Source organism: Chanodichthys erythropterus, chromosome 3 (assembly GCF_024489055.1).
Source record: "Chanodichthys erythropterus isolate Z2021 chromosome 3, ASM2448905v1, whole genome shotgun sequence".
NCBI lineage: Eukaryota > Metazoa > Chordata > Actinopteri > Cypriniformes > Xenocyprididae > Chanodichthys > Chanodichthys erythropterus.
This window is the reverse complement of record NC_090223.1, coordinates 36,830,313-36,848,448: the sequence shown is the minus strand read 5'-3', so window position 1 is coordinate 36,848,448 and position 18,136 is coordinate 36,830,313. Positions and strand designations below refer to the sequence as shown.

Here is an 18,136-nt window from a genome sequence, read left to right as displayed (position 1 = left end):
ACACTTAATGACAGTTGTCATAAACATGCATAAAACTCCCTCATATACAAGCTTTTCAAAGAAAAAACATGGTGTATGATACTTGATTACCTTATAAAAATATACCAGCATGTAATTTATCCTTCATTAAGCCATGATAATTTTTCTATGCATATCAATAACATTGGCCTGAAATGGATAATGAAGCACTAACCCTGCTCTGTTCTGAACCATCTGATTTTTTTTTAGGTATTTCTCAGATGCGCTTTACCACATCGTAGCCTCCTGGGACCCAGAAAAAAAAAGGTTTTGAATTTAATATTTAGTTTCACATCATTACATTGTTTAGAGCATTAGAAAAAAATGGAAAAATAAAATTTTTGAAAAATTGTATTTTATTCATATTTTATGCTATGTCCTCTGTAGTGGACACCAGGACTAAGTTGTTTAAAAAATAACATGGCATGAAATTACATGTATAGGCAAAAACAATGGGATTTTTTTTATTCACCAATCAATTTTTAGGTTTCAGGATTTTTTTTAACTAAATTTTGTTTAAAGATGAATCTCAACTATGCTATGAAAGATATAATGGAATGAATCGATATGCCATTTTACTTTATGCAGTTTGTGGGTAAAATAGTCATACATGGGTTTTCCCATTCAATACAATGCATCGCTGTATCTAATTTGCATATTAATGTGTTTTTGGAGCAACATGCGATGAAAAAAGAAGTGTAATAATGGCAGTAATAATTGGCAACATTTCCATAATAATATCTAATAATTAATAGGAATATTGGTGTATAATTTCTTTCCCTATTCACTTGTTGTGTCTCATAAAATGCCCGATAAACATGATTTAAGTCCCGGTGTCCTCTACACTGGACATGTATGAAATCAATGCCCTGTTTTGTAACAGAAAGTCATATTTTGATTAGAAACCCCATAACATTTTCCTGAGATGTTGATTGATAACAAACAATTAAAAAAATAATCCAATTGAAATGATAATTACAAAATTTGATTTTATTTCCATAAGAGTGTTACATTTGATCACTAAATTAATGTCAGTCAATTAATGTTGGTATCTCTGAAAAGCCCTGAATGTGCTCTTTACAGGACATCCAGACTTAAAACTGTGACATGTATGATGTCAGAGAAAATCACTAAAATATAAAGTCCACTACAGAGGATAGAAGTCTATTCCCTGGTCCCAGGAGGATAGGGCAGTACTCAAGATGCGATAAAACTGACTGAATCTTTTAAAACTAAAGCTGTAATAAATGCAGAACATTTCCTGGCCACTGCTATACCTTTTCCCATAATGCGTATGATCTGTTCAGACCAGGACAGCGCATTGTCAAGTTTCACGCCCAACAACTTTACATTTGTTACTTGTTCCACTGGTATCAATAAACAAAAATTCAAGCCTTAGTAATATTATTTTTATGACTAAAAATGATTTAGTTATATTTAAAATTAATTTAGTAATTGTTTGCAGCTCATCACTTAAGTTTTTCTGAAGTTCAGCTGAAGCATGTGCTGCAGAAAACATCATAGAATCATATGCATACATAACTATATTAGCATTATCAACAGCATATGGTAAATTAATTATGAAAACAGAAAACAATAATGGACCGAAAAAAAACAATTACCTTGTGGAACGTCACAATAAGTGTTGAGAAAGCTGACTAGCCACCATTTTTAGCAATTTACCATATAAATGATCAACTACACAAGATTTATCATCTGGAATTGAAAGCAATTCTGCTCTACTCTAGTTTGATCAACAGGACGTGTTTAGCCACTAGATGTCGCTATAGTTTGCATTTGCAATGTAGCTAATCTTTATTTGTCTAACCAGAATTCCTTCAGGGGTAAACCACAGGCAATTAGTGTTGTTATGTTCAGCTGTTTAGGTTGTTCATCAATTATGTAAGAATAAATATTGTGAAGGTCACTATGGAAGTTGTTACGAGGTACTTCCATAGTCTACAACCCATTTTAAGGGAATGCCCCTGAACTGAAGCCAGTTGGGAACACCCTTGTGTTTTTTCTGCTCCTTCAAAGTTTCGATTTTCCTCTTACGTTTGAGGTTTCCAACTACTCTAAAAGGGATAGTTCACCAAGAAATGAAAATACTGCAATCAGGAGGTTACAAAACTGCATGTCTTTCTTTCTTCTGTGGAACACACACACACACACACACACAGAGAGAGAGAGAGATAAGATTACTAATTAAGCAAAAGATACATTTATTTTGTACATTATGCATGTCTTTTTCTTCTTTTTCTGTGGAATGTAAACATACATTCATGTCTATATGGGTACATATACAAAATGATTGCTATGATACCACTATAACAAGAGAAGCTGATGTGGAAATCTGGCCTCATGCTAAAATCAGGTGGTGTTTTTTTTTGTCCAGACAGAGATGGAACATCTGAGTTTCCTGGAGGATGATGGTGGTTATTGTGAGTCACTGTAAAAACTCTTTAAGGAAAAAGGAAATCTGGAAGTATTTACTGCCATTAAGCAACTACAGGTATCATTAATAGGAATCATTAAGTGATTCAACTAATTACAGTCAAGGTCAGAATTAAGGCATCCTTGGTAAATATGCACAAAGATGGCTGTGAAAATAAATCTGCATTGTTAATCCTTTTGATCTTGATTAAAAAATAAAAATCACAAAAAATTAACCTGAGAACTGAAAATGTGGGCAACATCCCTTTATGATCTCTGTTTTCCCCAAAGAACACAGCCACAATTTAATGGCACCCTTTTATTCAATCCTTTTTGCAACCTCCTTTTGCCAAGATATCATCTCTGAGTCTTCTTCTAGTGCCTGATGAGTTTGGAGAACACCTGATAAGAGATCATTCCTTCATACAGAATCTCTCCAGATCCTTACTTCTGTGCTGCTCAGTGACCCATTTTTGTGTTGATTTTGATGTTTGTTTTGGATCATTGTACTGATGGAAGATCAATCAGGTTTTGATTTTTTTATCTGTTATTTTATAGAATCCATGATGCCATGTATCTGAACAAGACCTCTGGCAGAAAAACAGGCCCACAGCACAGCAGTATATTTAACCGTGGACATGGTGTTTTATCCATGTGTGCAACAAACCCATCTGGTTGGTTTGCTGCCAAAAAGCTCTTTTTTAGTTTCATCTGACCACAGAACCCAGCCCAGTTGGAAGTTCCAGTCACATGAATATGCTGGAGATTGTTTTAGGGTAAGAGCAGAGGATTTTTCTTGAAACCCCTCCCAAACATGTGATGATGTGATTTAAGCTTTCTGACCTGAGACTCAACTAATTTCTGAAATTCTCCAGATGTGATCCTTGGAGAGTCTTTGGCCACTCAAACTTTCCTCCTCATTAAGTCGATATAGATTGGAACTTCTTTTGCCCTGATGGTGGAAATGGGAATTTATCAATACTTCAGCTATTTTCTTACAAACACTTTCTATTTTGTGAAGCTCAAAAATCTTTTGCTGCAGATCAGAACTATATTTTATGGTTTTACCTATTGTGATGGATGATTAAGGGAAATTTGACCTTTAGAACAAGAAATCATGGCTGGACAATTTCATGTTTCACAATTTCATGAGCCAATAATTGTGGCCCACTTTCAATTGTTTTACTTCCTTAAAAGGTTAGATTTTTGCAATTTTTTTTTTTTCAACAGTGGGGTTTGTCCATATTTCACCCAAACATGGGTTGAAACAACCCAGCATTTTTTTTTTAGAGTATAGACATTTTAAAATCAATGAAGCTAATATATAAACAGCACATCATTAAGTTTATGTACTTCCATTTAAATAATTTAATAAAGCCAAAATTGCTAGGGGGTATGGAAAATTTCTGAGAAGAATTGTGTAAAAATGTAATGACAAAATAAATAATAATAATAATGGTAATAATCCTTCTGCTTTGTAAAGACTGGATGGCAATCATTAAATTAAAAAACATTTATTTTATTGACAGTCATGGATTTGATTTTCTCTTCAGACTTATACATTCAAGTAACCTAATGGTCAGTAGAGAAACAATACAATGTGTTTAAATGTAAATATTTTCCAGATAATATTTTATTTAATAAAAAAATAAGCATTTTGCTTGTGTAGAATACTTTAATTTGCTTTGCATTATTTCTTTGAACAGAGATATTAGTTGTTTCATATAAACAATTCAATATTTAATTGTCAATGGAATGACAAATAATTAAAAGCTTGTGTTCACACATAGTTATCTGTAAAAGGTAACTATATAGTGATGTCACAAAATATTTTTCAATGAAATAATTTGAACAATGAAATGTATAAATAAAACTATATGTGGTGGATTATATAATACTTTATATTTGGTACATTAAGTATATTTAGCTAAAATACTTAATACTTAGCTATCAGATCAACAGAAGACAATATTTATGTATTGCCATATTTCCATCAAAATACCTCAGTTGTGCATTTTTTCATGAAAGTGCTTGTAATGTAAATGTTACTATTACATCAATAACAACATGAATTTCCATTCATCTAAATGTCTGATATATTATCAACTGTGATTCTAAGATTAAGAGGTGCTCCGTTTAAGTGTGCTCAGTTCACCCAAAAATGAAATTCTGTCATCATTTACTCACCCTCAGGTTGTTAAAAGCCTGTATGATTTTCTTTCTTCTGCGGAACACTTTTATTTTTATTTTTGGGTGAACTATCCCTTTAATGTAAAGCACACACTAAACACAACAATAAACATTCAATCATTTTCAGTCCACTGCAGAGACTGTCTGTTTGAGACATAGTCACAAAAAAACCTCTCATCTTTCATTATTGGCCACAGGTGTGTTAATTAAAACTGTCCTTGTGACATTGAAGCAGCTGTTAGGTGTGCTTAGTGCTGGTTTCTAAAGGGAACGTGTTGACCCAACTCTGCGTGCGAGCCAGACACTGCTCCCAGCTGTAGAGCGGTCGGTATTGAAAGTGACGAAACGCTTTGTCTGTGCAGACAGTGAAGGATGTGCAGGCCACAGCGAGTGTGTATCCATTGAGCAATGGTGTGTAGTTGTAGAACGGCTTGAGGAGCCAGCGCAGCAGGTCGTTCATCCACGCTATGAACCACAGCACACACACTGGCACGTGCAATGGGCGAAAGTTGAAGGCTGACAGGAACTGCATGTTGAATTCTTCGTAGCTCTTGTATGGTGAATCATCGTAGCAGAAATAAAATTCCCCACCCAGCCGATCAGGATGTTCCTGCAGAGCACGTGCTGCTAACAGGTGCATCCAGGCAACATTACCTGCGTGCGCAAAAACACATCCGAGGTAATTGAGAGATTACACAAGCAACTTAATTATAGCATTTTAAAGCCGATATCTAAATACACCAATCAGACATAACATTATGAGCACTGACAGATGAAGTGAATAACACTGATTATCTCTTCATCACAGCACCTGTTAGTAGGTGGGATATATTAGGCCGCAAGTGAACATTTTGTCCTGAAGTTGATGTGTTAGGAGCAGGAAACATGTGGGGTGTTCCCGGTCTGCAGTGGTCAGTGTCTATCAAAAGTGGTCCAAGGAAGGAACAGTGGTGAACCGTCGACAGGGTCAAGGCTCATTGATGCACGTGGGGAGGGAAGGCTGGCCCTGTAGCTCAAATTGCTCAAAAAGTTAAAGGGTTAGTTCACCTAAAAATAACATTTCAGTCATCATTTACTCACCCTCAAGTTGTTCCAAACCTGTATGAATTTCTTTCTTATGTTGAACACAGAAGACGACATTTTGAAGAATGTTGGTATCCAAACATTTGTTGGACCCCATTGACTTCCATAGTATTATTTTTCCTACTATAGCAGTCAATGGGGTCCAACAACTGTTTGGATACCAACATTCTTCAAAATGTCTTCTTTTGTGTTCAACATAAGAAAGAAATTCATACAGGTTTGGAACAACATTAGAGTTAGTATATGATGACACAATGTTAATTTTTGGGTGAACTATCCCTTTAGTGCAGGTTCTGATAGAAAGGTGTCAGAATACACAGTGCATCAAAGTATGGGGCTGCATAGCCACAGACTAGTCAGGGTGCCCATGCTGACCCCTGTCCACTGCCGAAAGCACCAACAGTGGACCTGTGAGCATTAGAACTGGACCAGAGAGCAATGAAAGAAGGTGGCCTGGTCTGATGAACACATGCACCAGGATGCACTATGGGAAGAAGGCAAGCCGGCGGAGGCAGTGTGATGCTTTGGGCAATGTTCTGCTGGGAAATCTTGGCTCCTGCCATCCATGTGGATGTTACTTTGACACGTACCACCTATCTAAGCACTGTTGCAGATCATGTACACCCTTTCATGGAAATGGTATTCCCTGGTGGCTGTGGTCTCTTTCAGCAGGATAATGCGCCCTGACACAAAGCAAAAATGGTTCAGGAATGGTTCGAGGAGCACAACAACAAGTTTGAGGTGTTGACTTGGCCTCCGAATTCCCCAGATCTCAATCCAATCGAGCATTTGTGGGATGTGCTGAACAAACAAGTCCGATCCATGGAGGCCCCACCTCGAAACTTACAGGACTTCAAGGATCTGCTGCTAACTTCTTGGTACCAGATACCACAGCACACCTTCAGGGGTCTAGCGGAGTCCAAGCCTCGAAAGGTCAGGACTGTTTTGGCAGCAAAAGGGGGACTAATACAATATTATGAAGGTGGTCATAATGTTATGCCTGATTGGTGTATAAAAACAGCACAAATACATTCACATTGTATGTACTGACATTTTTCCTACTCATTTAATACACTCAAGAGTTCTGGGGGGAACACAGAAAATTTCAGAGAAAACTTAAAAGTAATCTAAAAGTAATCTATCTAAAAGTACCTAAAATATATAGCAGCCTTTTTAGGAGGAGAATCATTATAATTGGATCTGTGGGATCAAAATATTTTTAAATCTCTTCACAGTAAATCAAAATGGTCAAACACAAGAGTCTGATGGTTAACCTGCATAGACCCGTCCGTGCTCCGTGTCCTGTGGTACTCCCCTGATCACCCAACCACCTGTACGGACCCCGTTCAGGTAGAAGTCCTTCATGAGCTGATGTTGTTCCCCATAGATCCCTGTTGGCCGCAGACAGCATGTGTAGAGAATGTTCCCTCCCTTTACCTAATCATGGAGAGTGGGAGAAATAAATAAACACATTTTTGCAGCAGAAACGCAAACAGATTGCACTCCGAAATAAATCACTCAGATGCAGAACACACACCAACAATGTCATGAAGACTTATAGTGTTTAGAAGCGCCAGTAAACGCATGGCACGCCGAAACACCAAGAGCAAAGGCGTGATTATAATAAATCATACATGGTTGTTTGAGGATTCAAGCATGATTGCTATGTGATGTTTGTTTCCCTTGGGTTTAGGAGGGTGCGGTATTGTGCAAAGCTGAAAATTAGCAACTAGAACAATGAAAATGAGAAGACTTTCAATTCCCTCAAAATGTTTTAATAAAGTTAAACTTGCTATTAAATGTTTTGGGTGATATGTGCACATCCCTCCTGAATATAAAGTATGTAAAAGCTTATGTAGAAAACTTACATTAAAAAAAGAATACAATAATTATTTTTAAAATGACAATTATGCAAACATAATGTGCAAATAATGGAACAGCAATTTAATCTAACTTCCAACATGTGAATTAAAGATAGGAAATTTGATCTGCCTTAAAAAACAAGAGAAAGTTGTTTCCATTGAGACTGTGTGTTTGTAAATGGCGATTGTGATTGAACACTAGAAATAGAAATGCCAGGGTCATTTCTAGCATTTCTTGTGTAGCACCTTTGTGCCATTGGCTCCCAGCACCATTTTCTCAGCAGCAGCTTTAGTCTTCGGGTAGGGCATCTCATGGAATATATTATATGGAGTATCCTCATTCCCTCTGTGTCAAGAAAGAAGACCACAAAGAGTTAGAGTCAAAATTAAAAGGTTGTTAAGTAACAGGTAGCAGAGCTACTAATACACAGGCATTAAGTTGAAGCCTCAACTCAGACTGTAACTAAAATTATATGGGACACCCCAACTAATATTGTTAAATTACTACACCAAACTCAAACCCACAGGCCAATTCTCAAAGTGCTGGATCAGTGCGTTACCCTTGTTGGCATCTATTGGCGTTGGTCAGGGTTTGTTTTCACCTCAATTAACATGTTCAATCAGTGTTTGTTGGGGCAGTGTAAACATGACAGTTACTTTTCATAAAATTCGAAATCCAACAGCCAACTTGTTTGTCGGTGTTTATCTGTGCAGTGTGAATTGGCCTTTAGTACACCCTCTCTGAATGAATAGACAGATCAGCTTGCACAGATGGAATGTGTGTGCAAGACAAAATGACGCTACATCCTGAGAATGAATGAAACATCTCTGTCTCCGTCTGTTATTGCAGAGTGAGTGTTGCACATATAAAATTACATTGGCTGGTGTGTCAAGCATCAGTAGTGTAATACTTAGTTTATAATCAGAATATAGACACTTAAATAGTCAGGCATAGCATTAATTTAGTTATTCAAACGTAAGACGACATAAAAATATAAATAAAGACATACCTCAGTCAGTGTGACTAAATTCAATTCGAAATTAAATTAATCAGTTTTAAAACTTTTGTGTGAAAAGAAATTAAATATTTATTGTGCACTTTAGTTAGATTAATTGAATAAAATGTGAGTTTTCACAAGTGTGCTGAAATCATTGATCTTGCAGATCCTGTGATTACAAATGGAAAGCGCGGTGCTCGCTTTCTGTGTCATTCATTCACAAGAAAAGTTATTGTTTTTCATGAGATTCTCTGAGTATTTCATACTTCACATTGACAAAATGTATTTTTAAACCTATAGTTATTTTATAATGTTTAATATTTATTATAAAGATATAAGGATACTGATATATGCGCAAATAAATGCTACCTCTGTTGCCACTTGCTGTTTATAATGGTATTTAATGTCTTTTTTATTTTTAAATAGTTTTCTATCAAATGTTGGATTTCCTACATTTTGAATCGTTCAGTTTTACAAATGGAGACAATCTCAGGAGGGTGAACAAATAATGTTTGTGGTCATCACATTAAAAATAACATTTGAAGTGCTGGAAAAAACAATGTGTGTGCGTGTCTAATTACAGACATGGCGTTTTTAAACGTTCCCAGTAGCTTCGTCTTTATTGCAATCAACAAAACTGGTTTATTGGCAAATTAGGTAAATGTGATAACTGCAATAAAATATGAATAAAACATTAAAAAGTCAAACACTGATGGTTTTGTGTCAATGTACAGCGAGTACAGAATGAACAGCTAACAGTTCCCTGGAAATGCCCGAGCTGGCTTAACAACAACCAGTAAATAGTTTGTTGCATTTTAGCATTTAATATACTGTAATGTGAGAGAAGCACAGATATTACAACACAGTGCTTTTCAGAGTGTAATACTGTTTTCCAAATATGTTGTGATATTTGTTTTGGCATTCTTGTGTGAATATTTGGCTAAGGCAGCTCACACTTTCCAGCACAAACATTTCTTATTTTCATGACCTTAGAATGGCATTGCCTATGGCAAACAACTGATATTTAACAACATTAAATAGCAAAACACACCACAGGCACCACAGGTGGGGAGGGGAGAGATAAAAGAAAAAGCAAGAGAGATATAGGGGTGCCATATAATTGCTGAAATATAATCTTGTTGCTTTGAAATAATCAAAATGCTGTGTGAATGTGTGCGTGTTTGAATGAAAAACAGAGTTTTTATGTGTGTGTTAGTCACTCGGGAAAATGTTAATGTTTCTAGCACGTGGCAGTAATGGAAAGGTTTCAAGGGTTCCTCTGTGTTCTTTTTTAATTTGAAACTCTTGGTGAAACTTGTTGCTCAACGAAATATGAAACCACTTAAAAGTCATCCTAAAGTTGTCAGTTGGATAACTGATACTGACTGCATGAATAATTTTTCTTTGAGTTGGGTTGATTACTAGGCCAAACCATGATCTATGGAGCATTCAGAAACTTGTACACATCCTCCGCCCCTCACATTTTTTTTTTTTTTTTTTACATATTGTGGCTAAATATGTTGTGTTTATGGTACTCTCAGTTCACATTTAAACATGTTTACGGAATTCACGAGTTTCCTAAAATCAACACAGACCAAGATTCCATCTGGACTGACTGATTGCAGAGCTTGTAATTGCTACTTTAGAAATCCTAACATTAACAAGATACACAACAACAACACCACAAGTGTTCTGAGACATGCAAGTATCACTTGCATCAGATGACTAGCAAAAAAAATGGCAGTGGCAGAAATATAACCTTCACTTAAGGAATGTTAAGATAGTGGAAATAGCATTCCCAGTCTGTCCATCAAGACTGTGGCCTGTAATTTTTCAGCTTGACAGATTCAAGATGGAATGCTGAGAACCTTGTGGAATTCCGAGATGCCATTCTGGAATGCTTTCAGCATGTGCAAACCCTTCCAACTCCTTCAGTCTCCCAGACATTCTCTTATTAAACTGTTTGTTTTAGTGAATATTTTGAATCTGAACACACAACACTATGTAAACACATCACTAAGTAATATCTATTTACATATATATAAGCTATTTAAAATAAATACACTTACCTGATGAATTTATCTCCTTTTACATTTGGACCAACCACCTCCATGGAGCTTGTATAGATCAAATACTGAATACCGATTTCTACACAGGCATTTATTACATTCTCCGTCCCTGATGGAGAACAGCAGTCAGAAAGAAAAAGCATTAAATAAAAATATATGACAACAGCTAAAGGATGAAGAAAAAGGAACACTTCTGTTGTACTAAAACAAATGAAGGAGTTAAAACAAAGCTGTTTGTGTTGCTTCAGCTGATATTAATGAGACACGTTAAGCTTGGAACCGATGTCACAATCCCTAAATTCCAAGTAATGCTTTCAAGCACTTGAAAACACTGGATAGCTTGGATGAGAATGCCATCTGCTATGTAAATGATTTCTGAAGTATCAGATATCAAGTGACAAGTGGAAAAACAAAGCTGAACGGTTGTGCAGATAGCTTTTAAGTATACAGCCCTTCACTGGTATTCAAAGAGGAGATTTCTTGGAAATTAAGGTGGAATTTAGATGTTAGAGCAAAGGAACAAACTGATATGGATCCAAACCAAAGGAAAATTCCAGTATGATAGTTTTCTCTGTATCTATCTGTGCTATTCTGACACAGGCCTAAACACATGTTAGGAACACTTAACCAGTAAGGTCTACCACAAACACTCAAAATTAAAAACAGGCTGACGAATAATTGTAAAAGCATGACATAAGAACATCGTAATTGTGATAATATAGACATGTATTCACTCATGTAGATGAAAAATGCTGAATGCATTTCCAACATCAGACATCTTTATGTAGATGTGTGTAAATGGAGAGTTTGGTCTTTCTGATGAGTTTAATGAGATGATCTGTCCAGCCTTGCATGAGCGTCTATTTTACAAGAGCTGTGGACTGTTGCTGAAAAGCACTTGCTCTGATTCTATTATGCTCACTTCATCATTTTCAGAATGCGAATGATGCGAATCAGAATGATGCGAATTCCGGCTTTGTGTGTGAGAGTAAATGATGCATTTCCGGACCAAACCGATCATAAAACTTGAATGTTACTGGAAATGTCACCAAGGGAAAACTGTGGGAGAAACCAAAACTCACCAAACACCTACTGAAACTTACTCAAAATCAAAAAACCTAACAAACAAGAGAGAAAGAAGAAAAAAACACTATCGTTCAAAAGTTTGGGGTCTAAAAGTTTTTTTCTTTTTTAAATGAATACTTACTCATTGTAAATTTGCAAAATATGAAGTGACAGAAAAGACTTACATTGTTAAAAAAGAAACTGATTTCAACATTGAAAGTAATAGGAAAGTGTTTCTTGAGTATCAAATCAGCATATTAGATGACTGTGACACATGATCCTTCATGATTGACATGATCCTTCATATGACAATGAAGACTGAAGTAATGATGCTTCAGCTTTGTCATCACAGGAATAAATGACATTTGAAAATGCACAGTATATGCACAATTTTAAAATACAGAACTGTGCAAAAGGCTTAGGTCACCACCAGCTTTGTTGTTTTAGCAATGTTTTAATGACCATCAATCTATTTTTGAGTCTCTTTATTACGATACAAACAGAAAATACAGGAAATATGTACACAAAATGTAAAAACAAATACTGAACAAAAATTTATTTTTAAAACAAAAATCAGCATTTAGTGTGACCTACTGGACTTCTTCCAGTTTCTCAAAGAAGAAACCCTGAGAAACTTCTCATCAGATTTTGAAAGTTTTCTTGAACTTCCAGTCCTTTTCCGTTCTATTTAGGTTTAAGAGAGCCAGTTTCCTGCTATTGCTCAAGTGTAATGGGACGACAATAAACACTTGCCATTTTAGCCTATAAATGCTGTTTGTTCTGATTTTTTCCCCTGGTTTTTTTTTTTTTTTTTTAAACTGCACACAAATGTACTGTATTTTTTGGTTATATTCTAGTAAAGAGACTGAGAAATTATATATGGTCATTAGATCATTGTTTAAACAACATCTAATGGTGGCCAAAGACTTTTGCCCAGTACTGTATATATTTAAAATGTACTATTATTTCAAAATATTACTATACTTTACTATAAATGATTATTATTACTTTTTACTATATTATCAAATAAATGCAGTCTTGTTCAACATAAGAGACATTACAGACCCTACACAATGAAAAGTATAGTGCATCTTTAAAGTAGGCATCATTCAGTGTTTTCTTAGCTAACTCCTAAACCCTTTCAAAGTGCAAAACATTGACATAACTTCTACAGTGAAGTCATTGCTATCGATCTCCTTTTGTTCCTCCATATTATTCTTTGCTCACCTTGTACATTGACGGCATAGATGGCCTTTTCAGGGACTTTATACCACACATCAACCAAACTAGCCGCGTGGATAACCAGGTCTGCTCCCTGAAAGGCATCACGTACGCTCCCGTAATCTGTTATATCCCCCTGCACCACCACCACCTTCACATGCTCTGCGAATAAAAGAGAAAGAGATAGGATACCTTGTTAAAGAGCAAATAGGTTGTTAGTGTTTTGATATGCATGCATTAATGTCTATATGAAAAGGGCATTTTATCTAGCATTTTATCAACCTGATCTCACTGAAAAAATGTAACTATGTTACGAGGAGATGATTTTGTGTGAATTTGCCTGATGTAAATCCTACAAACATATAATTATTAGAAAAAAAAGCAAGCTTGAAGATTCACCCCTAACCCCAACCCTAAACACCCATCACTGGGATTGTACAAAATCATACGAATGTAAAATAGTTATGAATTGCCATGAGATGCAAATAGGCAGCTGAGGACTGATGTGGCTACCAGTATATACAATAAAAATATTTTTAGCAGCACTTTATTCTACAGTGTCATTGTTACATAAGTTATATTTATTTACTGCAGTAATGACAGTAAATTATGCATAATTACACACAATTAACCCTAACCAACTCCTAATCCTAACTCTAACCCAGTAGTAAGAACATGTTGTTAATGTTAGCCTACTCAGAACTTAAATTTATAATAACACTGTAACAAGGACACCTTAAAATAAAGTGTAACCAATATTTTTATACAATAAAAAGATTTCTATAGTACTACTAGAGCCTATTGACATTTCTGTTTCAGGTCGTAGCAAACAAGTGTGTACGTGCGTCATGTATTCCAGTGAATGAGGGAGTGTGTGGGTGTCAGCATCCTATTATCTAAGGAAGCTTCCTGATGTCATTTTTAGGATCATGAGTTATAATTCTTGATTATAATGAAACAATTAACGAGCACAGGAAATAAACAATAAACACTATCTGTCTGGTGGAAGTAACACAATGCATCTAGGTAAACAACATGCATTGTTTCATTTCTCACTCGCAGTTATTTTTTCTAACAATAAACACAGCCATTCAGAAAATACTGTCTCTGGATCTGCTGTAGCATCTTTCTGATATCTGAAGTTTCCAGATGCTTTTGCAATTACGCATTTAACATCTACAAAAAAAGACAAACTCTTTAGCCGCCCCACAATACAAATAATAATTTCTGTGACTGGATCACCCTGTATTTGATGCTGTGCCGTGCAAAGATGTTCAAATAAACATGACGGTTGCACTTTAGTTTACATTACATGCACTTACATGTATTTACAGTGTACTTAAAGGTTTAGTTCACCCAAAAAATTAAGAACACAAATTAAGAAATTTTGGTTGAAATCCGATGGCTCAGTGAGGCCTGCATAGGGAGCAATGGACACTTCCTCTCTCAAGATCCATTAAATGTACTAAAAACATATTTAAATCAGTTCATGTGAGTACAATGGTTCAATATTAATATTATAAAGCGATAATATCTCATGAAGCTTCAGAGAGTTATGAATCTTCTGTGTCGAATCATGATTCGGATCGCATGTCAAACCGCCAAACTGCTGAAATCACGTGACTTTGGTGCTCCGAACCGCTGATTTGACACACTGATTCATTATGCTGTGAATCTTCCTGAAACAGTGTTTTGAAATCGGCCATCACTATATAAGTCGTTATTTTATTTTTTTTGGGCGCACCAAAAATATTCTCGTCACTTTATAATATTAATATTGAACCACTGTACTCACATGAACTGATTTAAATATGTTTTTAGTACATTAATGGATCTTGAGAGAGGAAATGTCATTGCTCCCTATGGAGGCCTCACTGAGCCAACGGATTTCAACAAAAATATCTTAATTTGTAAGATATGGGGGTGAGTAATAAATGACAGAATTTTCATTTTTGGGTGAACTATCCCTTTAAGAAAGTACTGGGTAATATAAATATAACTACATGGGTTAAAGTTATGTTTAGGGTTAATAGTTATTACGATAATAAGTACATAGTATGTACATCCGGAACAGGACAGTGAAATAAAGTGTTACCAACATGTCTCTGGTATCCCTTGCCGTTGGGTGATGTTGATCAATTGAGCTTTATAATAAAACATTATAAAGTCTGCCTATGAACAAAATCTTTGCAAATAGTCACAAAGTTTATATAAATTTAGTCACATACAAAACTAGTTCACTGTGCAAGTAGGTCAATGTTCAGTTCTGATAACAAATGGTTATCTAAGTCTCTTTCTGTTGCCATTTGCACTTTGACCACGTTAAACTGTTTTCAATTCCAAGCATCTTTGTGGAAGTATGCCATCTTTCCCCCATTAGCCCCTAGGATAAAAACTAGCAAAATATGTGAGGAATCAAATACAAGACAATGGACACTGTAATGTATGAGCTTGAGGAAAGAGCCAGGAAACTGTGGCTAATAGAAAACATTTGACACACAAATTACAAGCAGCTAATCGAATTCAAAGTCCGACTTGCCTCGTTTATCTATTTCTTAGGCAGATGTTGAATAATGATATAGTCCAAAAGGACAATGTGCTTCAGCTAAGCAGAGTTAAACAATTAACAATTTTTCCATTATAATACAATCAGTGGTGCTCAGTGCTCTACAAAGGGATCTTATTCAGTGTATTCACCAGTGAATACACTGAATAAGATCCCTTTTTAGTCAGGACATTAGATGAATGGAGCATCCTGGTGGTGATGGAGACAGTGAGAAGAGGAAACTGGATTGGATGGAGGTGTCTGGTCACTGGTGTGGCCTGACCTCAACAACTGAACCAAGCCCAAATATACGTAACCAAAGCCAAGGCTATATAATGAATGAACATTTCCATTTCCTCTGTCTTTTCAGTGCTCTTTCCCGTTATTGGAGTCATAAAAAACAACAGATGTTTCCCCTGGGCACTTTCAGAAACTACACCCTATACTGTGGCCATCACGAATGTCAAAAACAGCCTATAAATTACTACATTTTTAAAACTATGATCATCTAAAGAACGAATATACATAATTTCAATATTTATAGTATAAAATTAGAGATGTATATATTTTTCAAAAATATTTCCACTTGTCCCTGAGATTTGTGGCTTCATTTCCAACACAAACAGCAAATTTGACAAATGTTTTCAGATGTTGTGTGTACTTGGTTATCAAGAAGGTGTTAACAGTGTCAGTTTAAGATGAAATGTGATGTATGATGAAGAAAAGAAAGAACAATCAAGGTAAATAGTTTGTGAATATAGTATTCTTATTTAGCCTATTTGTCATTTTTCCAATCAAGACTGCTTTAATTTTGTCAACATATGCAACAAATATATATATATACTAGCTATGAAATATGCTCAGCAAGTCATTTTTTAATCCAAAAATGTTTAAAATTTCATTCCCATCATAGAATTATCAAACACAATGCACAATCGACAACATGACATAACTGACATGACAATAATGTACAGAATATATATATATATATATATAGAGAGAGAGAGAGAGAGAGAGAGAGAGAGAGAGAGAGAGAGTCGTGCTCAAAATTATTCATACCCTTGTTAAATATGACCAAAGAAGGCTGTGAAAATAAATCTGCATCGTTAATACTGTTGATCTTTTATTTTTTTTTAAATCTACAAAAATCTAACATTCATTGGAGAGTAGAATTTTAAATGGAGAGAAAATCTCACTATGAGAGAAATGTTTTTCTCTAATACACACTGCTCACAATTAATCATACACTTTTATTCAATTATTTTTGCAACCTCCTTTTGCCAAGATAACAGCTCTGAGTCTTCACATATAATTCCTGATGAGTTTGGAGAACACCTGACAAGAGATCAGAGACCATTAATCCATACAGAATCTTTCCAGATCTTTCAGATTCCCAGGAGATTCCCAGGAGATTCCCCCACCAAGATCAGAAGTATTAACGATGCAGACTTATTTTCACAGCCTTCTTTGGTCATATTTACCAATGGTATGAATAATTTTGAGCACGACTGTATTATATTTATATATGAAAACTTCGAACGTAGCCTACGTAGGGAACGTTACGACGTAGGTGTGTAGCGCAACTGAGACAACATAAACGTATAGGCTATTCAACAAATTAATATAAATCAATATTCAAACCATTGTGGGCACTATAATAAGCTCGTAATGAATAGTTTGTTTCATGTGTTTCTTACCTGTACTGTGACTTTGTAGACTTGGGAAAACGTTTTTATCGAAAAGCTTGATCTCCTTGATATTATCTTCTTTCTCCAACAAAACTCTCAACAGGTGCTGCCCAAGAAAACCGCACCCTCCAGTTATCACATAAGTTAACTTCGGTTTCTCATTAGACATATTATTACTCCGTTGCATCCTCTCCCGTTATTGACTGAAGTGTTTTTTCCGTCAGTGTTTACCGACGAAAGTCAGTTGATTCACTCTGCAAACGTAAAACAAGAAAAACGTCAAATTTAACAAGAAGCAACGTGCAACCTACAGTTGACTAGTGTGAATGTTACATGAACTGCTCCAACCCTCCAAGAGCTCGTGTTGTCAACACACTGCCCGCCCCTAAATTTGAAGACTCTTAAAAAAGAGCCAAAGCTTAAAGTGCACGCTGTTTTAACTGCTGTCAAAATGTGATTACAGTCAAAATGTCAAAAACTGCTGTCAAAATTATTAAAAAAGTAATCCATGCAAATGTGAAATATTCCGGGAAAATGGTTCCATTTCACCTCAGAAGAAATCTGGGGAAAGAGTTAAAGTGTTAAAGGGAAAATTCATTTATCATTTACCAAGCAGATCTAGACTAACATAGGAAAAAAATACTATGGCAGTCAATAGGGGGCGAGATCTGCTTGGTTACAAACATTCTTTTAAATATCTTCCTTTGTGTTCAGCAGAAAAAAGAAATGTATATAGGTTTGGAACAACTTGAGGGTGAGTAAATGATGACAGAATTATCATTTTTGGGTGAACTATCCCTTTAATTATTTGTATAGGCCTAATTATGAGTGCAGCTACTATGACCTTAGATTAATTGAGAGACAGTATTAAATATCAGTACTTTCTAAAAATGAATAATTTGACTGTTTAAAATGCAGGAATGTGGTCAAAAGGGTGAGTGAAAATAATGGAATAACATTTAAA

General features: G+C 35.5%; 2 protein-coding genes across 4 annotated transcripts in view; both read right to left on the bottom strand.

Annotated features, from left to right (window-relative positions):
* Positions 1-3,979: 3,979 nt before the first annotated feature.
* Positions 3,980-17,359, bottom strand: hsd3b7 (hydroxy-delta-5-steroid dehydrogenase, 3 beta- and steroid delta-isomerase). The gene is made up of 6 exons (XM_067382053.1): positions 17,182-17,359; positions 12,946-13,101; positions 10,654-10,762; positions 7,833-7,932; positions 6,999-7,161; positions 3,980-5,295 (listed from the first exon to the last, which is right to left on the bottom strand). Exons 1-6 carry the CDS (start codon positions 17,357-17,359, stop codon positions 4,880-4,882), a joined length of 1,122 nt encoding a protein of 373 aa, XP_067238154.1. The 3' UTR covers positions 3,980-4,879.
* Positions 17,291-18,136, bottom strand: part of setd1a (SET domain containing 1A, histone lysine methyltransferase) — a 35,912-nt gene continuing 35,066 nt past the window's right edge. For all 3 annotated transcript variants that reach the window (XM_067382050.1, XM_067382052.1, XM_067382051.1), the window contains one exon: positions 17,291-17,426. The gene's annotated coding sequence lies outside the window, so the exon portion shown is untranslated. The remainder of the gene's footprint in view (positions 17,427-18,136) is intronic.

Bases quoted from the DNA above. Each gene is read 5' to 3' on its own strand.
- hsd3b7 (XM_067382053.1), bottom strand. From the start codon at position 17,359: ATGCAACGGAGTAATAATATGTCTAATGAGAAACCGAAGTTAACTTAT. The intron at 10,763-12,945 runs GTGAGCAAAGAA...GTTCTCCATCAG, and splicing joins CTATGCCGTCAATGTACAAG to GGACGGAGAATGTAATAAAT. The intron at 7,933-10,653 runs GTAAGTGTATTT...TTCTTGACACAG, and splicing joins AAAGGAGATAAATTCATCAG to AGGGAATGAGGATACTCCAT.